The sequence below is a fragment of the Mus pahari genome, chromosome X, assembly GCF_900095145.1.
Source record: "Mus pahari chromosome X, PAHARI_EIJ_v1.1, whole genome shotgun sequence".
In the NCBI taxonomy this organism is placed as follows: domain Eukaryota; kingdom Metazoa; phylum Chordata; class Mammalia; order Rodentia; family Muridae; genus Mus; species Mus pahari.
In genome coordinates this window covers 131,353,616-131,379,126 of record NC_034613.1, presented here as the reverse complement: position 1 = coordinate 131,379,126, position 25,511 = coordinate 131,353,616, and the positions used below count along the sequence as shown (strand labels likewise).

Below are 25,511 nucleotides of genomic sequence, written 5' to 3'. Positions count from 1 at the left end.
CTAAGGATGTTGAACATTTTTTCAGGTGTTTCTCAACCATTCGATATTCCTCAGTTGAGAGTTCTTTATTTAGCTCTGTACCCCATTTTTTAATGTAGCCCTGGATTTTTAAATTAGATTTTGTGGTTGGGTTTTTTTCCCCCAAGTTAGGGTCTCACTACATAGTCCCGGCTGTCCTAAAACTTGCTCATGAGACCAGGCTGGCCTCAACCTTACATCCTCCTGCCTCTGCCACATGTTGGCATTAAAGGTATGTGCTATCACTCCCAGCTAAGTTGGAAGAGTATTAATTGTTTCAACATTATCAAGTGTTATTTCTGTTTAAATTATTTCATGAGATTACTCAGTGGGTAAAAGTGCCTGCAGTGCAAGTTGTCTTGAGGTCAATTCCTGGAATCCATAGAAAGGCAGAGGAAAGAAACAATTCCATAAACATTGTTCTCTGACATTCTACACATGTGCCATGACATGCTTGCATGCACACACATCATGTATATATGCACACATAATAAAAAATAAATGTAAGCAGTTTTTTTAAAAAGCTAAGAACCATTCTTAGTTTATGAGCTGTCATTTTCCAATCTCTGCTCTTAACCAGTGAAGGACAGTATAAATGTTATTTCAGGCACTACCTGCATCACTGTGGGCATTAGTTTAAGAAAATGTGGTAGCATTAAAAAGGATTTTTAAAAGCCACTCAGTAGTTTGACAGCCTTTTTAGTGTGTCCTCAGAAATGTCCTCTTCTCCCCGTTCCCAATCAGTTACTGTTAAGTGTCCTCCTCAGAGGAGGAGGACCAACTCTACTCACAATGCTTCAGTCCATGCTCTTTGCAAACCTTTCTTTGTGCTTTTTTTTCCTCGTAGTTCTTCCTCTCATGATTTAACTGGCTCATGGGAGCACACAAGCCTACAGCGCACTTCTGACCACTTCAGCTCCATGGGCAGCATAGACAGCCTCGACCACAGCTCCCAACTCTACCCATCTGGACACCTCTCATCTGCCAAATCCAATAGCAGCATTGACCACCTAGGTGGCCACAGCAAGCGAGACTCAGCTTATGGCTCCTTTTCCACATGTTCCAGCACCCCTGACCACACCTTGCCCAAAGCTGATGCCTCTTCCACTGAGAACATTCTCTATAAAGTTGGCCTTTGGGAGGCCTCTAGACCAGGCAGCAGCCGACAAAGCCAGTCTACAGGTGATCCTCAGGGACTGCAGGACAGGCCATCATGTTTCATACCTAGGGTTCCTGGTAATAGTAGTAAAAGTCCAAGGCCAGAGGATAATGTTGAACCCAAAATAGCCACTCCTGGGAGATCCAATTTTGGGCCTGTATGGTATGTTCCTGACAAGAAAAAAGCCCCTTCTCCCCCACCTCTTGGACTTCCTTTGCGCAGTGATAGCTTTTCTGTGGCAGCCAGGGGCCATGAAAAAGCCCGGGGCCCTCCATTCTCAGACTTGGCCAGTATGCAGCACTTTACCACCCTGCCCCATGTGCAACCCCGGGGGGACCGCAGAATGGAAACTACAGATCGACAGTGGAAGCTCACACACCTAAGTAGTGGCAAAGAAATAGGAAATGTGGGTTACCAGTCAGAAGGCCACCTGGATTGCCGTTGGCTATGCTCTGATGATAGGGCGGGTAGGCCCTCAGGGGCTCCAGGCAGGCTCCAATTCTCCGATGTGCACTTTCTGAAGTCTTACCATGGGAGCCAGCACCAACAGCAGTGCAGTGATGAGAGCCCAAGGGTCCCCTCATCACCAAGGGAACTGCTTCATATAACTCCTGGTGGAGGTCTGCAAGAGCCTCCTGAACCATCTCAGGATGACAACCCTACTCAGGTGAGGTGGCCTAGTTCTGCTAACCAGAAGCTAGATGACAGAGGGCGGAGCCACTATTTTCCTGTGTCCCTCAGGCAGCCTGTACAGGCGAGTACCCAGGTTGTGATGCCCCGAGGTGACTATTGGCATTCAGATACAACTCCTGTGGACCTTGAATATCCTCTCTTACGCCCAGTAGGCCAGAGGGCCTACCTACAGCAGCATGAGGAGACTCCGGCCTCTCATGAAAAAGAGGGGTATCACCAGCTAAATGCAGGGATTGAAGGCTGCTGCTCAGGAATCCAAGAGCCTCCTAGAGCCAGCCACACTGTGAGAGTTGGTCTTCAGTGTCCTGGCAATGACTTCAAGTTAGCGGATGGAGAAAGTGGGAGAATTTCTCGTCAGAGGACACCCATGCTACACTCTCTGACCCAAGATGGTGCATGGAGACCCAGGAACAGCAAGGATTGTGGAAATGATAAGCCACCACTGTTTGATGCCCAAGTGGGTAAACCCACACGGAGGAGTGACCGTTTTGCCACAACACTGAGGAATGAGATCCAAACACGCAGAGCAAAGCTGCAGAAAAGCAAAAGCACAGTGACACTAGCTGGAGACAGTGAAGCTGAAGACTGTGCTGGAGACTGGAGAGCTGATGTGGGGGCTGTCCCCAGCACCTATAAAGAGCACCTGAAGGAGGCCCAGACACGTGTTCTGAAGGCCACCTCTTTCCAGCGCCGACATTTAGATCCCACCCCAGCAGATCAGTATTCAGGACCATCAGAACACAGGACTTTTGACCACAGTGCCTCATCTTCTTTATCTTCTTTCCCTGGGGAGCCAGACTCTGCTCCACGCTTCTGTGAGACAGGTCTGGCCAAGCCACCCTCTTCCGGAGGTGGTGTACCCCATGTTCTTCGAATTGGAGGCCGGAAACGGTTCACAGCAGAGCAGAAACTAAAGTCCTATTCTGAGCCAGAGAAAATAAATGAAGTGGGGCTCTCAGGGGTCCACCGTCCTCATCCTACTGGCAGGACACCTGAGGATACTGTGGGTACATTTGCTGACAGGTGGAAGTTTTTTGAGGAAACAAGCAAATCTCTTCTCCAGAAGCCAGGCCATAGGCAAGTTCACTGTGGGCTTCCAAGAGAGAAGGCTGAGAGGCCACAGACAGGGCACCATGAATGTGAGAGTACAGAGCCCTGGTTCCAGAAGAGGTCACTGGCCACCTCCTGTGGAGAGATCCTCAGTGATGTCAGAAAAGTAGAAAAGGCTTCAGAGAAATTGAACCCACCCAGAAGACTTGGAACATTCGCAGAATATCAAGCGTCTTGGAAGGAACAGAAGAAACCTCTGGAAGCCAGGAGTTCTGGACGATACCATTCAGCAGATGATATTCTGGATGCTGGTCTAGATCAGCAGCAGAGGCCACAGTACATTCATGAACGGTCTCGTTCATCACCGTCTACAGATCACTACTCACAGGTATGCAGTGTACAATAAGCCATAACTTAGCTTGCACTGAGCACCACTTTAAGATTCTTAGGGCATATCCAACATACATGATGGCTCACTAAGATGCAAGAGTATCATTTCTAGTTTGAAAGATGAGGGGATGAAATGGCTTCCAGAACTATCATTTTAAGTGTCATATTTGTGCAGAAACATCTCTTTATTTCCAGCTCTCTCTTCCCTAACTTAAACTTCACCATCTTTGTACCTAATTAGTTTGTATCTATTCTCATGTTCAGCAAATAACTAGGTGTTGGGAGACTATAGGAAGCAGTAACATTATCTAGAGACATGAAAATGGGTGCTTTGTATACATATATACTAGCCACTTCTTTAAAGATTTTATTTTCATGTATATGTATGTTTGTATGCCACATGTGTGCTAGTGTCATGGATACCAGATGGATCCCCTAGAGCTGGAGATACAGGAAATTGTAAGCTGCCTAATGTGGGTGCTAAGACCTGAACTCCAATCCTCTCCAAGAGCAGCAAGGACTCTACTGAACCATTTCTCTAGCAAACCCCACCCATCCACTTTAAAATATTGATATGGGGTGGGGTGGGGTTAAAAATAATAAAATTGATGTCATTTACTATCTAGTATTTATTCTATTTATACCCACCACCCAGTTCCTAGGGTTGAAATTTATACTTTCTAGACAATCAGTCTACTATGGATCTATAACCACAGTTGTCTTTTTACCTTACTTTTCTTTTTTGAGACAGGATCATTTTGCAGTTCAGACAAATCTTGAACTTGTGGTCCTCTTTCCTCAGTTTTTTGAGTACTTGAAATTATAGAGTTTTGCTCTGGTAAAATGCATTTAGTGATGCATGAATCTAATCTACTGTTTCTCCCCTCATAGTACTGGGAGTAGAACCTAGGGCCTCATGATTATTAGGCTGTATCATCTTATTTGAACTATGCCCACCATACCTGGCCCTCTTGCACTGTTTTAAGTTTGATGTTTGAGTTAACTTTGGACTTTTTAGAAAACTGTATATTCTTATCAGTATTTTAGTGTCCAGAGTCAGTCACTTTTCCTGTGCTTCTCTTCTTCCTCTGTTTCTCTCTGTGTTTTTTCTATGTATCTGACCTGTGTGTGTGGGGGTGTAACAATACAGTATTAACAGTCTCATTTTCTTATAAAAGGAGTAGTAGTAACTTTCTTAGAAGATGCCCACCATGTTGTGCATGGAGGGATAGTTGCCTGTTGGCTTTTGGCATTTGGTACTGAAACTCCATGCAGAGCTAGGGAGAGCTTGTTTCTGCTGTTTCTAGAACTCTGATTTATCCACAGTTCAGTATGATCTCTGAGAACTCTGTGCCTTCTCAGTTAGGATTAAGAGCCCAGCCCCCACAAGTCCTAGACTGTGAGGTTTCACAGTAATGACTTGTGACCAGCTGTCTTTTATTGTGTTTCTTTTAGCCAATTGTGTCACATGGTAACAGCACTCACATAGGAGTTCTGTTTCCTGCTTAGAACTGAAGTGGATGCAGGGGTCCTAGGTCAGTGGTCTCAAAAAAGTGCCTTGCAGAAATGAACAGGCATGTCCTGTGACCAGGTCTCAAGTCTGAGACAACAGGGCTTACCACAGGCATTGTGAGACAGGCACACAAAGTGAACCCACAAATGAAGGGTTTCATAATAACAGCTGTCTTAGGCATGCAGGCAGTTTGATAACTCTGTGTCTTACAGTGTTGTTCTTCACAGGAAGTGCCTGTTGAACCAAACAGGCAGACAGAGGACTCTGGTGATCACAAAGAAGCACTTTTCTGTACACTACAAACTGAGGAGGGATGCTCTGCTCCAAGGTAGGTAAATGGTGGATTTGGGATTGCTGAAAATTTGTTTTAAGGGTGAAAACTTTATGGAAGGTGAATGCTTGGTTAACAGAATAAGTCTGGGTTTTGCTAATTGAGTGTGATTTCCATCACTGAGATGTTAAAGTTTGGAGGAGAGAGAACCTGTGGGTTCTGCAGCCCTGCCCAGAGAAGCAGGGCAGTAATAGCCTTTAGTGTTCTAAAAACGGCTGTTGTAATTTTCTTTAGTGAAATGCTTTATGGGGACAAAATAAATGTCCAGTTTAAAATCCTTGAACAAAGTACTTAACTGAAGGGATACTTTTACTGTCTGGCACACAGCTGTGTTTGTAGGCCATGGTTTCAGAATTGTCACAAAGGATTTTGGCCACGTTTTCTAAATTGGGCTTATTTAATGAGTTAACCTGAGCTTTAAAATAGAAGTCAATTGACTCCCCTAGAGAGAGGCAAGATCCATGTTGTTACGGTGTGGCCTGAAACAATCAATTCCAGATTGTTGGAGTGGATAACTATTGAGCTCTGCATAGGATAAATTTGATTAGATGTGTACACATTGTTATCTTGCCCTTTCTGTGGAAGGTGGAAGTGGAGAGTGTATATTTGCAGATGTAATATAACCCTGTGTTACAAGGGTTGATGGAAGGATGGAAATCAGCATGCACCATAATCTTTCTTGAGGGATATTTTTTCTAATGCCTTGTACATCCTATGTGGCTGATGTGATATGCAAATGAAACACTGACTTCAAAGCTCAAGGTTCCATTGCAGAAATAACCAATTTAGATGAATGCTCTCAAGAGCTTTATGTTGGGGTCTTATTTCACATGTTTTTCTACTAACTGTTGTTAGCCCTATTCAAAAGTATCACATGTTTATGTGACTCTGAGGTGACCAGATTGATACTCTGTGTGCCTACCACAGAAATCCCTGCAATTACTTAACAGTCTGCACAGCTAAACTGATGCACCCATGGGTAAGAAAGGCTGCTGAATAATCCGCCTACAGAATTTAGCAGTGTCTGAGGAGGACAATTAGAGCTTTATTCCTGGATTCTGAGTCAGTCACGTGCTGAGCACCAGCTGTGCAGGGTAGTGGGGTGCAGCACACTGCTATGTATAGAGAATGTCACCATGGACAGCTATAATGTGCATGTGGTGTGTGTGCACATGTGATTATGTATGTCAGTGGCACTGTCAGAGCTTACAGGGATAGAAGGAAGGGAGGAGGGGCCCTCTGCTTTATTTATCATGGCTGTACCTCTCAGCTGACTGCTTAACTACTCTGAAGAAATTAGTTCCAGTAGCAATCTGCTTTTGAGTGACAAACTTAGCAATTTTCAGATTTGCGATCCCCCCTTTCTCCCTCCCTCCCTCCCTCCCTCCCTATCTCCCTCTTCCCCCTCTGTGTGTGTGCGTGCATGCACGCAAGTGTAAGAGTGGCAAGCACGCATGCATGTAAGTGTAAGAGTAGCAAGCCAATGAAATTCTGTAATAGGAATGTTAAAAATTCATTTTCAGTTTTTTCCAGAGATTATTTATACATTTCTGAACAGTCAGCAAGAAATAATATGCTTGAGACATTAAAGAAAAATAAAAATAAGGGTGTTACAGAGGTGGCTCATTCGACCCAGGTTCAAATCCTAGCACCCACATGGCAGCTTACAACTGTCTTCTAATGCCTTCATATAGAAACACATGCAGGCAAAATATCAATGAACTTAAAAAAAAGAATAATAAAAGTAAAAGTTTATAATACAGAGATGTAAAGATACCTATTGTCCCTTCACAGGCTTAAATAAACATAAACATGTCTCTATAAGAAATTAATTATTGATCTGCTATTTGATGCTTGGAAATAAGTGGTTTTGTTGTGTTTTGTTTAGACAACACAAAAATGTTGAAGTAGAAATTTTTTGTTTACTGATTATTCATCCAAATCAAATATAAATTATTTTTTTAATTTAAAAATTTCTTAATTTTTGAAATACAATGTCACTTCACACCCAGAAACTCCCTGCATAATGTAGCACAGGTTGTCATCAAATTCATGCTGATCTTCCTATCTCAGAACTTGCTGGGGTTTCAAGGATGAGGTATTACATGCAGCTAGTAACATCTTTTTTGTGTATGTGTATAAGATCCTGTAGGACCTTACTTTGTAGCAAGGAAAGAATTACAAGTATTTATAGCTAAACAGAAAGTACATAATTGTAAATTTTTTTGGTGGTGGGGGAGCTGCACGTTCAGCATATGCCTGTAATCCTAGCACTCAGGCTGAGGAGGGAGCTCATAAATTCAAGATCAACTCTAGGCTGTAGAGCAAGACCTTCTCTAGTATAAACAAACAAACAAACAAACAAACAGGTACATGAAACATCAGAAATCGGTGGAGGTTAAGGGGAAAACAAAACACTGGGTAGCTGGGAAGGCTGACCACGAAATGGCAGATCCAGTGGCATTTTCTCCCCTCCATCACACTCGGTCTTGAGCAGCCCACCTCACTTGTTCTGACTGTCTTCCCTGTTCTGGAGATATTTTCCTAGAGATTCTCACTGCTCTCAGGGATTTCAGACTGAATACGCAAGCTTATTACAACCAGCAGGGTTTGTTTCTTGTAAATGCATTCAATCACTGACTTGGGAGTCCCTTAAATGTTCAGTATCTGACTTCTAAAGGCCTATCATTAAAAAAAGAAAAATATGTTCTCACAGGGACTAGTGAGATGGTTCATCTAGTAAAGGACCCTGCCACCAAGCCTATGGACTTGAGTTCCATCCTTGGAATACATATAATGAAAGGAGCAACCAGCTCCTCTGTTGTCCTCTGATTGTCTTTTATATAGATTCCATCTACTTTCTATGTCCTCATTTGTTTACATTGTGAGTCTCTCTGTTCCGAATCTCTAGTTCTAACAAGGACACCACACAGATTAGTTTTGAGCCACCCTAGTGACCTAATTTCTCCTTAATCACTACTTTAAATGTCTTGTTTGCCCACATAGTTATACTCTGAGATACTGAAGATAGGACTTCAACACATTAATTTGGGAGAGGTCTCAGTTCAGTTTCTTACACTAGGAGAGATGCCCCTGCCTTTTCCATATACCTTTATGCTAGTGAGTTCTGTTCCTCTGTCAGCTTTCTCACACTCACAAGTGAAGGGAAAGCACTTATAATGGAGAGTAATAAAGGAACTTCTGTCTTATATGTGGCTAATATGGCAGCAAGATGATAGTTGGGGCCTTCGGAACACTGTATAACTGTAGCTTTATTGTATAGCTCCCAACTCTGTTCAATAATTCTGCTTTTCAGAGTTTGGCTTTGTAAGACATTTTTCTTCTTAGCATCAGGTTAAGAACATGGTGGTTACCTCCTTTTTTGTCCTTTCCTCCACCAGAACCCCTTTCCTCAGTCCTTTTTTAGAAAATTTTGTTTGACCAGGTGTAATTGGCTTCCTGGAATTCCTAAAATGCTTAAATTCTACCCTTTCTCTTTATTTTTCCATTTCATGCCACTGCTTTCTAAATTAGCCAGTCATTAGTAGACACTAAGATTAAACCCAGCCAATAAGGAACAGGCAACCCCACTCCCTTACCTTAGGGATAAAAGACTGAAACCATCTAGGTGATGTGTGCTGCTATTCCACTAGCTTTATCCTGGAGCAGAGCATACCCTTTTTGCAAAAAGCAATTGCCATACTGAGTTACTTTCATTTTGTTCGTGTATTACTTTTTGTGACACCAAAATTAGTTTTTCCTTATACCCTCAAAGTAGATGCCCATTGTATTGTGAACAATGATGTCTTCTGCCGATTAGGATAGTGGGGAGAGAATGATATCATGAATATATTTCCACCCCATTGTCCTGTTCTCTGGACTCCCCTCCTCATTCCTGATAGGCAGTTTGGAAGAACAGGATTTTAATTTTTCACTGTTTATCAGACATAATTTCTATATAGATTAGGTGCAAAATAAATGGCTGGTGAATGAATACACTGGTGAATTGATAGATGGGTGAGGGTACAGACAGATAAACCAGTCCTTGGGTAAATGGATACAGAGAAGGGTAGGTAGATGGATGAATGGTTGGACACCTGAATAGATGAATAGGCAGATAGATAGAAGGATGAATGAGTTGATTATGGATGGATATGTTGTTATGAATATAGTCTAGGGCTCTTCAATTAGATTCATTTTCTCTGCCAGTCAAAGACATAAAAGGCAAGAACAATCGTGAGCATGACAGGTAGCAACAAACGAGCACAAACAGAATCAGCAGTTGAAAGGCATTTATTTATTGGGGATGAGGAAACATGTTTATGCAACAGATGCACAGAGAAAAATGACCATTTCTAAAGCCTGGGGGAGGAGAGGAATCAGGAAACTAAAAATCCAGTCTGTTTACAAAAGGGCTGGGGATTTTTAAAGTCTCTGAAGGGTTTTCCTCGAATAATTTAAGGTTTGGAAACAGGATGTTAATCGCCCAACTGTTATATAGAATGTCCTGATGCTGCTGTGAACTTGTTGAACCAGTCCATCAGCAGCCACCCTACTGGCAGGAAGAAAGCCCACAAGGTCTTGAAGGTCAGGCTTTTGACTCAGGTTTGGAGGGTGAGGAGGAAACCAAACATCTTAGAAGCTCACCGGTTTTAGGAAGTAGCAAGGGCATCTCTCTGATAGCCTACCAAAGAGTTTATCTAACTCATTATCCCTCAGTTAGGTAAATGGTTGTTTGGATGGATAAATGAGGGGTTGATGGAGGCATGGGTAGGGAGTACTAAACAGTGAATGAGCAGACAGAAGGAAGAATAGGTGAGTAGATGAATAGATGGCTTGCTGCTCAATCTTCCTTGAGTCCTTGATCAGCATTCCATGGTAGTACATGCTCTGTGTTGAAATTTTACTAAAGATTACTAACATTTAGTTAAATGCTAGTAAGTGAAATGGGCTTTACTATCTGGACTTGTTCCAGAGTTAAGACATAAGCATCTCAGAAGAACTCATTAAACTGACTTGTTTTCTACAATCATATTTTAACCTCTATAAGAAAATTAATATACTACATTTGGGTTTTGCTCCTTACATTTGGGCCTCTCCTGGGATGTGCTGCAAAATTGGGCTGAGATGAGATCTGGGGGTGACAACCACAGCTGGTTTGTCATTGACTTCAAGATTGTATTTTATTGAGATGGGGGAGAAGGAAAGAACTTACTCCTATAGAGGAACAAAACTGAATTCATGTGAGGGAAAATTCTTTAGAGACATTTTGCTGTAATATAAAATACATTAACCAACAAAGCAAACTCACTTTGTGTTGTTTGCTCTTGAGAGAGAACTTGGTGTGTAGAAATTATGTGAAGACCAATTTCCTCTTTAGAAAACCAGCTTCTGCCAAGTGGATTTTGGAAGTAACAGAGATTGATTATGGGAGAGCTGTACCCTGTGTTCATGGCTCTAGGTCAGATGTTTATTGTCTCTGGCCTTCAATTAGCTGTCCAGCAATTGCAGCCTGCCTTTTCTAAAGGACTGTGCTAGGTAATTATGTATCCAGTGCTGGGTGGGTCAGGTTAAAAAGGTGAAACTTAAGCTTGGATGTAGAGGGATAGGGGAGGGTGGACAGGGATGAGGAAGCAGAGCTTCCATTTCATAAGACCAGGCAGAATTCTGAACTGAAGCACTCTTTCTGTATATGCAAACATAAGATCATCATCCCAAAAATGAGAAACAGCAACTGCCAGAAAAAGACAGAGGCATAAGACTGGTTGGTTGGTTGGTTGATTGGTTGGCTTTTTGGTTTTTTTGAGATAGGGTCCCTCCATGTAGCCCTGGCTGTCCTGGAGCTTACTCTGTAGACCAGGCTGGCCTCAAACTCATAGAGAACCACCTGAGAGTAAAGATGTGTGCCACCACACAGGAACAGACTTTGTTTTCATGTCTATTATTAGTTTCTCTTTTCATTGCTGGGATAAAATACTTGAAAAAGTAGCTTAAGGAAGGGTGTATTTTGGTTCATAGTTGGAGGGTACTATTCTCAATGGTAGGAAACTCATGACAGCAGGAGTGCGAGGCAGCTTCAATTTGCATCCTTAATCAGGAGTCAGGAGAAATGAATGCTGCTGCTTAGCTCACTTTCTCCTTTGGTACTGCCCATACATAGGGTGGATCTTCTCACCTCAATTAACCCAATCTAGAAATGCCCTTATAGACATTTGGTTTTCAGAGTACTGAAAAGTAGGCTCTAGAAGCAGGCAGCCTCTTATGAGTATAGGCAAGAAAGCTTGATTGACTTTTTCCTTTACTACTTTCTCTATATGTTAGCTCTTATATATTAGAGCTATGAAACTATAATGATCCTTAGGAAAGCAAAGGCCTGTTGAGGTTAAGCTATCTAATAAGCAGCTACAGGAATTGGAACTCTCGACTTTCCTTAACACACATAGGCTTTGTAGGTACATACATGGGGCATCCTGGATGTTATTATTTGTTTGTAAGCTTACCTTAAATCCCAGTTTCTTAAGCTGTGGGTCATAACCTCAGGTTGTGTTACCTAACTGAATGTGAGTCACAAGACTTTGATAAGAATAAAAGATTTCTAAATATATAAGGACCAAAACTATATTAAAAGTCAAATGGATAAGAAATCTGAAATGTTTATAGCAGTGTTGACCCATGGTGTATGTATCTCACGACTGTGCTGCAGCCTTGGTTCTGAACACATAGCAGGGTATACTTTTCATTGCACATTCTGTCACAGTGTTCATTGCCAGCAGGCTTTGCTTGAAATACCTTGACTCCAATTTGAGAGTGCTACATGTTATATATTTGGGAAGGAAAGCAAAGGACAAAGAGAGATGATGTAGGGACCACAGTAGCCTGAGAAGTGTCTCTATCAGCTTTTCTCAAGTACAGCCCTCAGTGCTTTTGTTTTGTTTTTGTTTTGCTACTTTGAGATAAGGTCTTGCTACGTAGTCCATCTGGCTTGGAACTCACCATGTAATCCTAGCTAGCTATGAGCTTATAGTCTTCCTGCCTCAACCATCCAGATAGTGGGATCCTGGGTACATACATCATTCTATCTAGTAGAAAATGAGCCCCTTTATAGCAGGGCCTATTACCCTCCATATTAAGCCGACATAGATTTTGCAGTTTGTTTGCATACAAATTTGCCAAATTGTTTAGTGGCTATAGACTAACAGCTCTACAGAGAAAATAAAACAGGTTTTAAATATCCTTTCAGATTATTTAATTACAATCACCACGAAAAGGTAGAGCCGGGCGTGGTGGCGCATGCCTTTAATCACAGCTCGGGAGGCAGAGGCAGGCGTATTTCTGAGTTCGAGGCTAGCCTGGTCTACAAAGTAAGTTCCAGGACAGCCAGGTCTATACAAAGAAACCCTGTCTCGGGTAGCTTTACAATGATGCTAGTTTAAGGACATTACTTCTGTTCATTTATCTTATCCATCAAATCTGTCTTCCTACATAGACACAGCTAATGTGAATTGATGCTCAGCTAATGTAAATCGATGCTGTGATGTTTATCTAATACTAATAATTCAATCAGCTATTGAGGGAGGGAGGGAGGGAGGGAGGGAGGGAGAGAGAGAGAGAGAGAGAGAGAGAGAGAATAAATATATTTCTAAAGTACAGCCCTCACCTAAGTCTTAATAATCCCATAGGAAGGACCAGGGCTACCTTGAAGACTGGTTAGGGAATATCAAAGGTGGTGGGTAAGCCTGGAAGAGATTGGAAAGGCATGAGATCAAATACACACACACACACACACACACACACACACACACACACACAACCCACAGTGAGGACACATTTCAGGGTCCCTGAGTCCTATAATGAACAAAGCTGGAACATTTGAAGCAACAAGAAAAATAGTGATAGATATCAGCCAACATTTAGAATAAATTCATGGTGTTTACAAAAATGAATGAATAAGTTAATACATGGGCAGTAGACAAGTCTATCATGCAGACAAAATGTAAATATACTCTACTCTCATGATTTTGATCTAAAGTATCTCCCAGAGTTGTTATACTAAAGGCTTGGTACCAAGCTGATTGCTTTTGAGAAGTAACTAGATATTGAGAGCTCTAAGCAAGTGAGTTGACTACTGGGGGATGGTAGAATCTTTTGGAGCTGGGTGTGATTGATGGAAGCGGATCACCTGAGTCTATCCTTGGCTATCTTATCCTCAGTCTCCATCTTCCTTTCTGCTTCCTGAATGCTATACAGTGATAGCACCATGTTTACTAGAGGTGCTGTGATATTTTGACCTTACCTCATGTAATTGGCCACTGTGATACCTTGCCTCACTCAGGCTCAAAGCAAAGCAATGGAATCAGGGTAATCTTTGATTGAATCTTTAAAACCATGAACCAAAAGTAAAGCCTTTATCCTTTAAGTTGCTTTTTTCAGATATTTTGTTACAGCAGTGGGAATGTTTGGTATGTCCACCCTCAAGGAGGTGGAGCATAACTCTGGGCCTTCAGTCATCTAATAACATTCTATAGAAGAATGCAGACTGAAGAGTATGGAGAAAGCTTACAAATGAACCACATGATTGGATTGATACCATAGAAATAAGACATGTTAGCAGTATGTACCCGTTGTATGGTGATAACAAATGATAATTCACCTCTGTAGTCTCTACCCAGAAATTCATAGACACAATCTAATTATAAAAGGAGGGAAAATCAAATGAATAACATGTTACAGGTGTCTGAAAAATCCTTAGAAGTATCAAAAAATACCAAAACAAAGGAAAGTCTAATCATTTATCACCTACTCCATTCAGGATGATGGAACAAAATATCTTAGACTAGAGGATCAAAGCTGTTCACCTTATACCATCAAGAAGCAGAAAGGGAAGGGGTGGACTTGGGATAAGATAGTCTCTTCAAGGGCACAAACCTCATTGTATCTAGTCACAGCCAAAAGATTCTACTACTGAGTATTTCTATTGTTGTTTGAGGTATGGTCTCACTATGTACTCCTAGATGACTTGGATCTCATTCTGTAGACCAGGCTAGCCTCACTCACAAAGCTCCTCCTGCCTCTAACTCCTGGATGTCAGTATTAAAGCCATGTAGTACCATGCAGACACCACTAGGTATTTCAAACCATTCTGGAGGCTGAAGTCCAAGGTTAAGGCACTAGCAGATTTGTGCCTTGTGAGATCTCATTTTCTGGCCTAAAGATAAACATTTTTTTCTCTATGTTTACACATAAAGACACTAGTCCCACTATTGAGATAGACTCTGGCATGAACTTTTATTCCCCAAGTGCTCTATCTCATAGTTCTTAAGAGGTTAAAGTCAGTTGGTTGGTTGGTTTTTAAGAATAGATTTGACTACAGCTTAGATTATCTATGAACTTACAATCTTCCTGCCTCACCCTCTGCTGTGTGACATTGTTCCTTGAGAGATGTGAACAAATGTCACTCATCCCAGATAGGGATCTGATGACAAACCAAAGTACAGATAGTGCCAAAGTCCAACTTGGCGAACAAGTGAGTTTTAATGGGGTTATTTACAGGAACAGGAAGGTCTCAAAGACGGCTACAACACCAAAGCCCATCTCAACATGGGATAACAACTTATGAAAGCTGGAGACTATACGACTTACAGACAGCAAGTTGGAAAGTGTCATTTTCAGGTAGCTCAGTTATTAAGTCTTTTCCAGACAGCTCAATATGTCTGAAAATTTCTAGGCAGTTCAACTACTCTCTGCTTCTTCCAGGCTTGTCTGAGTCTTCTCAGCAGCCTTTACTGTTTTTATACTCTTGAGAAGGGAAGAGCCCAGTGAATGTAATCAGTTCCAGGGACTTCTTGAAGCTATTGAGTTTGTTTTTTTACATCCTGTTTTAACAAGCTTCTCTATAGGATAGAGTCACTTCCTCTTAGAATATGCTATCGTTTCACCTCTCTTTTTGTATTCTGCATCTTAAAGAGTTTCCCTCTAGTGGAATGTCCTTACCTAGTAAATTGCTACACAACACCTTCATCCAGAATTCTGGGATTATAAGAACATATCTCCATGTCTGCATGGTTATGCTTTTAACATACACATTTGAGGGGAGGGAGAAACTTTCAGTGTTATAGTACCATCACAATGAAAGGGACTTGATAAAACGAAGTTACTATATACAATGTGGTGCCTGCCTGGGATCCTGGGCCAGGAAAGGAACAATAAATAATATATAATAATTAGTAAAATATAAAATAACCTATAAAATACAATAATATGATTATTAATACATTAATGTTGAGGTGCTTCATTAGTACAATATGTAGTGTATCAGTCTCAAAATGTACCAATATTGGTTGATTAACTAGGGTAAGATACTGTTTTCCATCAGTACAACAAAATGACTGACATGGTCAACTTATAAAGGAAAAAAGTTGTTTTAGTTTATGGTTTCAGAGGTTTCCACCTAAGGTTGGTTACATTGCTTTTAGGCCTATGATGAAGCAGCACGTCATGGAAGAAAGACATGATGGGGGGAAATCAATTTACTTCATGGTAGCAGAGAAGGAAAGAGGGAGGAAGAGGGAACTGATATATTACAGTCTCCTTCAAGTATATATTCCTAGTGACTTAATTTCCTTCCTCTTGTCCCTGTTACCTAAAGATTCTTCCATTTCATAGTAGTGGCCCTCAAGGGACCAAGCCTTTAAAACACAGGACTATGGCAGATACTTAAGATTCAAATGATAGTATACTATATCATATAAATCTGAAGCTTAATAATAGAGAACACTTGGTCTATTATATGGAAACTTGTTTCTTTTATTCAAGTTTTCTGTAATTTTTTTCATTTGAAAATGAAATGTTTTTGTTAGGGATATACCCAGTTGATAGAATACTTGATCAACACTTTAACATGTACAAGTCTCTTGGGAGAGGAAGGCAAGGATGGGGATGTCAGGGAGGTGACATCACTATATATGAGGATATATATAAAATACTATGTGGACATGAAAAACACTGGAAAGAGTGTGAACTTTGCAATCAAAAATACAGGATCAGGGCTGGTGAGATGGCTCAGCGGGTAAGAGCACCCGACTGTTCTTCCGAAGGTCCTGAGTTCAAATCCCAGCAACCACATGGTGGCTCACAACCATCCACAACGAGATCTAACTTCCTCTTCTGAAGACAGCTACAGTGTACTTACATATAATAAATAAATAAATCTTTAAAAAAAAATACAGGATCAAATATTCACTGTGCTTGTATCAGGTCACCCAGATTTAGTAACCTCTTGTAACCCTTTTCCTTACATTTAAGCATTTAGTGGGATCCAAGTTAGTATACCGCAGAGACACCCACACATCATTGTCCACTGAAGCACTGTTCACAATAGCCAAGTTATTAAGTTGGCCTGAGTATCCCATAAACAGAATAGTAAAGAAAAATGTAGGCTGGTGAGTATATGTATTTTATTTGGTCACAAAGAAAAATGAAATGTCAGTTGCAGAGAATTAGATGAAACTGGAGATCATCGTGTTTAGTACAATAAGCTAGATCAGGAAAAACTTTTTTTCTCATGTGGAAGTTAGATTAAATACATATATACACATATATGTATATGACATGAAAGTAGTAGAAAGGTTAGTATTTGTGAAGATTAAGGATAAGAAGGGGGCTAAGGAAGATAATAGAGTATATGAGCAAACTATGTGATTTAAATGTATGGAAATGTAAAAGTGAAACCCATAATGCTGTAAAAGTGAATATATACTAATAAAAACATAAATGCTTAATGGATATAATGATAATAGATTAGCAGTGTGCTATATTGGAGGCTGCATAATAACATGTTACTTGGTAAAATGTGCAGGAGACTGAAATAATTACTGTGTATTGAGAAGAGCTTTATGGAAACAAGCTGGAAAGCAAAAGCCCTGTTGGCTAAGCCCAGGACTCAGATGTTGAGCGCTGTCTAGGTGGGAAGGAGCTATGAAGAAAATTTGTGAGGAGGCAATTTCTGTTTAGGACCATGCCACTGAGGTTGGGGGTTTGTGGTCAGAGTGGAGGTGGGGCACCGAGCCTTTAAATGCAGGTCATTGTGATGTGATGAATTGAGTGAGTTGGGGTCAGTCTGGTTGCTTTGTCTTCTTGCCCCAGTGCCCTTGCACATAGAAAAAGTTCTGAAACACTTTGTTTGTCTGTTGATGGATTACATTCCTAATGAGTGTGTAATCAGGGTAAGAATAGCCACCAACATAAAATAGGCTATTGAGTATCTTCTTTAACTTCATTGTAGTTGTAGAGTTGGACTATGTATGCCTGTGATAGCATTGGTGAGAGTTCTTAAGTAGAATTCATGAATGACATTCCTGCAGTGGGTTCTTCTATATTTTCCACTTTCAGAAAATATAAAAAGAAAGGACACCCTTCCTCCATACCTAATAGGGGTTTTAAAAGGAGAAGGCTCTTACAGCTTAATCATAGGAAGTGTTGTGAATATTTCCTAAGACCAGATATACTGGGTTCTGGAGTTGACAGAACCTTCATAAACTTGTACATCATAAGGCAGCAGGCTCTGATATTCCAGCTGTTGCCAGCATGCCTTCGTGACTCCACAATGCTGTAGGCAGCAGGATTCTGCGGTGGCAGAGGCGGGCTTTGGGTCCCTGAAGCACTTAGCTGCCTTTGCAGGCTGAATGAGCCACAATCTACAGCAGCAAGCAGGGATGCAGGTAAGAGACTCTAGTGCTCCTTCTCAGGGCATCTTATCCCCGAGGGGAACTGTTTTAAAAATCACTTGTGCTATTTGTAAGGAGGGTGTAGTTCCCAATGCCTCTTTTGTTCTACAGTCTTAAAGGGCAGGTTGTTTGTCAGCTCACAATGGCGTGGGTCTGATCTAGCAAGATCTGCAAACATTCTCATTGTTTATTGTTCTTTCTAAAGATGAAAAATCATGCAAATCAGGGTTCAGAGTCTAGATGGAGCACTCTGCAAGCGTGCACACATGTGAGAGGGGGCACATTTGTCCATACTGCATGCATGTTTAAGGGCACAGGCAGTTTTTTCAGCCTGGGTTTTTAAAAGCTGGATGAAAGCACATTGGAACTGAAAGCTATCATCCCTAACTGGTGGGACTGGTAGCTCTTGCTGTGTGGAAAAATTGCTCTGTGTGAGTTCTGCACATGGATGACCTGGGTATGCAGGCAGGAAGGAAGGATCTGTGAAGACTTGTCTGCGTTGCCGTTTCTTTTTCAGTAGCCATAAGATGCAGGCATTCTCACTCCTGAGATACTGAGTGTGGACTCTGAAAGAAAATGGTGAGTTAGCCACATCCAAACTCGGGGGTGGTGGGGTTGTAAAACCAGATGTGCATGCTTGGTCATGCAAATGATCCATGTGTACATTCACACAGCTTGCTAACTGCAGTGAAAAAACTCTGTAAGGAGAAAATGGAATCTCTGGCTTTTAATATTTTAGTTCTTATAATTTATTATTTGTTTTGATCATGATAATGTTCTTTCTTTAAATGTGTTAGTGTACATGTGCTTGCATTTTTCATTCTGCCTCTTTCATTGTGATTAAAAATGCAGGTTATTGTTTTGGGCCATGTTGTTAAATGATGAATTGCCTTTGCTGCAGGCAAGGAAGCTTTTGCATGTGTAGAAGCAATGCCATTTTCACAGGGAAACTGCTGCAGAGCTGTTTCTGTACACACATACATACACTATCTGAGTCTGTAGTCACTGACTCAAGGGAGTAGGTGTCATCCTGAATTGCACATTTAGGCATTGATTGTGCCAGTGCAGAGGCAAAAAAAGGAGTCTGGTAGCATTATAACTAAATAGCTTGCTGTCTACCAGCTACATTTTTTTTAAATGATTGGAAAATAATTCTCAAGCATAAAATGCCGGAACAAATTTGAACGGTTGGCATATTTTCTGGTTGAAGTAGATATAAGTATTTTTGATGATATTGTCAGAGTATTGCTTTTGTCGTAGAATAAGGGACTAGTCTATATATTTTATATATAGTAGGAAAATATTTTATGTGTAAATATATGTGCACATGCTCACACATACACACACCCACACCTACCTCTGTCTTAAGGAGAAAGTTTGCAGGGGCATTCTTATTCATTAAAGCATACACAAAGGTATTTTTTCAACATTCTGGAAATAATCACAAGTGTGTGTCAACTAGATGGGTTACAGAAGGCTTCTGCTACCCAGCTGCAGTGACAAATGTCTTAGTAAAAGCCTGTTAACTGCTGCATGCTTTGCACAGACTAGCCACTCCCCCAACGTCTGACTTTGGATGCTGGAGGTTGGAGAAGGTAATAATTTATATGCCCTTTAGAATGTATTTATATGGCTCTTACTACTTTATATTTGTGTGTGTGTGTGTGTGTGTGTGTGTGTGTGGAGAGAGAGAGAGAGAGAGAGAGAGAGAGAGAGAGAGAGAGAGAGAGAAAGGAAGGAGGGGGAACGGAGGTGGGGAGGGAAGGAAGGAGGATGTATCATGGTTGAAGAGCCATAGGAAAAAACCTGGCATTTTATGTCTACCTTGAGCTATCCATCTTTCCCTTTCTTGGACATTAGAGGTTTTACCTGGCTTTTCTGCTAGAGCAAGTTAACAGTCACATCACTGATAGAATTGTAGACATTTCTGGATGTCCGAAGAGATTTAGAATTATTTAATTACTTGCCCTTTTTACCCCCACCCTTTTAAAATAAATGTTTAGATAGGGTGGGAAGATAGTTCAAATTAATATAAAAAATTAAAGAGAGAAAATTAAAATCATCCTTAATCTCCTCACCCAATGATTCCACTGTAGAACATGAAAGTGTGTGTGCTTTGAAGTCTTGTTTTAGCACGAATATATATTTTACATACCCAGTCATTCTCCACATGGTATGTGCAAACTGCCTTTAAAAATACAAAAAGATTTTATATGTATTATGCCTGGTATTCTAAGATATGAGAAATCTGTCTTACAGTATAGATATTTAAAGCTGCTTCTAGCCATTCACAATTACAAATAATACTTTAGTAGGCATATTGTACTGAGAGAGTCATACCCTTCCATGTGGGTTGTCGTAAGGCATGATAGATACATATTTAGGACATACCACCTTGTGGATCTATGAAGTGTATCCTTGGTATTTATGCCTCATTCACCAGCAGCCTAGAAAGTTCTGTTTTTTTCACAATTTTGCCAATATTAAACATTAATTTGGAATTCTGTGGTTTATTAAGTAACACTCTTTTAACATGCATTTCTTAGGGGCTTGAGAAAGGCAATCTTCTTTCATATATTTACTGGTCTTTTTTTTTTATTCATTACTGTTCACATTCCTATTAAAAGTGGGCCTTTCTTAATCATTGTCATTTAGGTTACAATGCATTGTAACCTAACCCAATACAGTTGGTTTGGGTTAGATCTTGTTATTGAATCCTCTTGTTATGGCCCACATTTAGCTACTCTGTGTTCTGTGTTTTAGCAGCCACCAGCTTTTAGCAACTGTGCGTTTTTGTTGCCAGTGTCTAGTTACCAATTGCATGGCATTACATGCAACCATCTACAGTTCTGTCAATTCTGAAATGGTTTTTAATGCTTTGCAAAGAAGAAAGAGTAGCTAAGGATGATGTGTTATGTTGTATTGTAAGAGAAATGGAGACCTCAGAAGACAGATGTAAATCCTAGCTTGGAACAAGTTTTTGCTTCTGGTAGGGCTTGCTGACAGTTTGTAGGAGATTGGAGTACTCAAGTATTAGAGGACAGTGCCATGTCCTATATACTCTGCTATGTTCTTAGTCTGCAAAGTATTTGGAAATTGAATTGGCTATTCTGAGGACTTTAAAAATGTTTGTGATCCTAACATTTGTAGTTGTTAAGGTAGAAGGACACTGAGTTCAATGCCAGAGTGAGCTACATATTAAGATGCTGTCTCAAACAAAGAAATGAAAATTAGAAGAGGGATTCAAGTTGATCTGAGTGCTATGATCTTCACTCTTTACCTCCATAGTTGATTCTGGTCTGTTTGCTTCACATACTTACCCAATATACTGCAAATAAGCTAATCGGATCCTGGCTCCAGGCATGCTCCTGATTCTTGGATATTATATTAAGATAATAAACAGTATATTACATGTAGGATGAAGTCATTAGATATATACTCCTCTTTCTGACTCAAATAGTAGGCCTCCAACTGATTTTGCCATGACCTATGACCACATTTCTACTAGTAAATCTCTCAGTAAATTGTACTGTGTACAGTTTTGGATTTTTCAGCCTCTTTTTTTTCTTTTTCCTAAAAAATATGTAAATGAATATTTTGCCTGACTGCATGCATGCATGTATTTTTTTTATATAGGTACGTGTTGGATTCCCTAGAACTGTGGTTACAGATGTTTGTGAATCACCATGTAAGGGCTGGAAATCAAACCTGGGTCCTCTGCAAGAGCAACGAGTACTCTTAATCACTGAGCCATCTTTCCAGCCCCTGTCTGTTTTTCTCCCATAGGTCTCACAGTATTTTGGGGCAGGTTTTCACAGGACCAAATTGTTCCAGAGCAGTATATTCTGATAAAACTTGGTTTATAAACCATGCAACACACCAGCAATTTAATACCCATATTTTTTCTTAATGAAAGTGACATGCCAAACCAAGGATTAAAATTTCTAGTTTGCTAATCCCTGTTCTACATAGCAAGGCATATGCTAAATTTTTAAAATCACAAGTGGCCTAACCTGGCATTGCTAAGCCTTTAATCTCAGCTACCTTGGGAAGCTAAGGCAGGAAAATCTAAATCCATGTCCAGATTGGGCAATTTATGTGAAAATAAAAAGTATAAGGTTGGAAATGTAGCTCAGTGGTAGAGTGGTTGTTTTATAGGCCTGAGGCCTTAGGTATTTGCAGTTCTCAGTATTGTCAAAGGTGAAATAACAGTAACATCAGAGTGTGTATAAGTGCTCATTTTTTATAAACATTGTGAAGGATATAAGGAGACTGTTAAGGCTAGTGATATACCCCAGTTGGTTGGTAAAGCCTAGCATCCAGCAAGCCCTAGGTTCAATCCCAGTACTATATAAACTGGGCATTATGGTGCACACCTGAATTCCACCATTCAGGAGATAGAAGCAGGAGGATCAGAATTCCAGGGCTGTCTTTGGCTATATAGTTAGCTCAAGATCAGCCTGAGACACATGAAACCCTGCCTCAAGAGAAGTAGGGAGGGAGAGGACAGGTGGAGAGAAGGATGAGGAGAGAGAATGAATATGTATATGAGAATGCCAGGAGAAGGGGCAGAAGAGTTTATGTAGTGGAGGGTGTAATGAGGTTTTAAAAACAAACTTTCCTGGCCTCTTTAAATCTGGGGCAATGTTGCTACACCTAAGTGGAGCTCCACAGATTTCATTTTGAAGGTATATCATTTCAAAGAGATATCCTGACCTAGGGCTCAGGAAGTTGTTCAGACTGTAGGAATATGGGTAGATTCCCCCTAGACCTAGTGCCAGGGAACATTCAGGGACACCATTTGTATAGATAATGATTATTTTCTTTGGAAGGGACATTCCGAGCCAAGAATAAAAATGCCTGGAATATAGCTTTTGATACCCACATGTAGTAGGTAGAAAAGTGGGAGAGAAGGAATTTGTGAGGGGAAGTTCGCAAAACAGATTCTTAATGTTTTCTTCACATCCAAATTGCTTAGAAGGCTGGTTTTGAAATAGATTTGGAGTCATGTCATCCTTCACTATTCAACCCTCTGCCAGGCCTTCTGACTAACTTTAAGAAGAGCCCAGTTTCTGGCTACATCAATTCTTGGAACCAAGTATGAGGGGATGGAGCCACAGAAATGAGAAAGGCCTTGCCACAGATTCTCAGAATAAATGTTGTAAAAGCATACATAGTTCACTGAGATACTTGAGCAGCAGTTAGAGATTATAATCTCCAAATTGAGGCCACTTTGCCTGTACACATGTATTTGTGTGCATGTGGGGTGCACATGCATGTAGAGTCCAGAAGTTTGTATCGGTATCTTTCTTGATCATTCTCCACCTTATTTTTTGAGACAGTCTCTTTAACTTAAAACTCATCAATATAATTCATCTGGCAGGCTAATTGAGCTTTAGGGCATCCTCTTTTCTCCAACACCTCCCCCAGCATTGGGGTTACTACACACACATACCACTATACCCAGCTTTTACATAGATGCTGGTGATCCAAACTCAAGTCCTCATGCTTGCACAGCAGACATTTCCCCAGCCCACTCCCCCATTTAAAAATTACTGAATACTATTAAAAAGTCAGTGCCTGTTGTTTTGGGTTTGCATAATCTGTGCGTGAAATTTCTCTTTAAATATGTCTTCTCCCCTACCCATTTAACCACAATTCATCTAATTCAACTTCATTATTACTTGGCATCTGAGTCTCTGTAAGCTAAAATGAAGTCCCAAGGAAACTGTAAACCTTTTTATCCATCTGTGAAGACATTGAAAAAATAAAACTCATCTGTTTTTCTAAATTGCTTTTCCCACATGGCATGAAAAACACAGGGTGGCATAGAGAGAAAAGCTTTAGCCAGGAGGAATTGTAGTAAACACATGACCAATGTCAGGATGCTTCTGTGCTTGTGTTCTCCCCAACGTACATCCAGCAAGACACAAGACTTTGACAACTGGGTATGGTAGTGCATATTTGCTATCTCAACTACTCAAGTTCAAGCAGGCTTTTGTGGACCATGTGGTAAATTTGAGATCAATCTTGGCTGCATAGTGAGACCTTGTCTTACATCTTCCCTAAATCGCCAAAGAAAAACATAGGAAACTGTTAAATAAAAAGATCCATGTTTTTTAACAAAACTTGCAGAAATAGTTCTCTTCCTTAGCATCATAAGCATAATATGTCTGTTACTTTAGCAAGTACAGGTTAATCATCCACAAACCTAAAATCTGAAATTCTCTTGAGTCAGAAATGGTGCCTACATAATGTCACAAAAGACAAATTTCTACATTTGATCTCACATTATACACTGATGGGTTGCAGTCAAAATGCAGGTACACTAAAAATAATATATTAAAATTATCATTCATATATATAATGTAAAATATAAACATGTATCTATAAATATAAGTGCATGGCATAAGTTAGAATTATTGCATTCATGCTTATAATCAAGTTCCATATAACTAGGTAGGTAGGTAGGTAGGTAGGTAGATAGTTAGATAGATAGATAGATAGATAGATAGATAGATAGATAGATAGATAGATAGATAGATAGATAGATAAGAAAATAGTCCAAAAAGTCTTTTAATCCCCCAAACATTTGAAATAATAGATACTCAACCATGTTGTTTCCATCCCTGGAAATTGGATAGTCAGAGGATAATCAAACAGCCCCTCTTCTACAGCTGCTTATGCTTTGGGATGTCTGATGATTAATTGGCATTTCTTCTTTTTTGTTGTTGTTTCGTTTTGTTTTTTCGAGACAGGGTTTCTCTGTGTAGCCCTGGCTGTCCTGGAGACACTCTGTAGACCAGGCTGGCCTCGAACTCAGAAATCTGCCTGCCTCCGCTTCCTGAGTGCTGGGATTAAAGGCGTGCGCCACCATGCCCGGCTAACTGGCATTTCTAATCGGTATCATTATTCTTAAATGTTCATGCTCTTTAAATGTTTCTGATGAACTCTGTACCTTTGTTGATTGGTCAATTGGTTAACTGATTGCCTCTTTGGTGCTCTAGTGCCATGTCCCACTGTCTCATTTCCCACTTCATTTGACAGTTACGAGATGCTGTGTTGATGGAAGAGCTTCCTACTTATACTTGGACAAGGAATTTATGTGACTGCTAAAAATTATCAGGAATGTGGGAAGGGTGGTGAGAAATACCAGGAGCTCACCATGAGGTCTCATGTACCAGACTTAAATGTGGAATGACTTGGGTGTCCTGTCTCTTAGCTGCCTGACTTCTATACAGAGATCTAACTGATACATCCCTCTGTAGGGCAGATTAGTTATTTATGATTGATGATGAATAAGTCTACTCTTTCCCAAATCACTTTTCTCTATACCCACAACCAGAGGAGATGCCACTTTCAAACTGTAAATGTGAAACTAAAGAGAGCACGGGACTTAAGCGATGTTGACATTTTCCCTTCCTGGAAATGCAGCTGTTTCCAAGGCAGGGATTCTGGGTTCCAGCCTAGTTGTTCTATGAGTTAATTGGGCACTCCACAAACGAACTGGGCAGCTAGCTCTCAAGCGTGATTTTCAGGCCACAGTGCTGAACTGCTCCTATTTATTGTTTACACTTTCTCTCTCTCTCTCTCTCTCTCTCTCTCTCTCTCTCTCTCTCTCTCTCTCTCTCTCTC

General features: G+C 40.6%; 1 protein-coding gene across 6 annotated transcripts in view; it reads left to right on the top strand.

Annotated features, from left to right (window-relative positions):
- Shroom2 (shroom family member 2) overlaps positions 1-25,511 on the top strand; it is a 158,109-nt gene that overhangs the window by 106,679 nt on the left and 25,919 nt on the right. For 2 of the 6 annotated variants that reach the window (XM_021187851.2, XM_021187850.2), the window contains exons 4-5: positions 866-3,308; positions 5,051-5,151. In XM_021187851.2, the coding sequence (XP_021043510.1) occupies positions 866-3,308; positions 5,051-5,151 (2,544 nt within the window). Of the gene's footprint in view, positions 1-865; positions 3,309-5,050; positions 5,152-17,701; positions 17,871-18,033; positions 18,456-25,511 lie in introns of those variants that run through there. The other 4 variants (XM_029534184.1, XM_029534182.1, XM_029534183.1 and 1 more) reach the window with 3 other exon arrangements.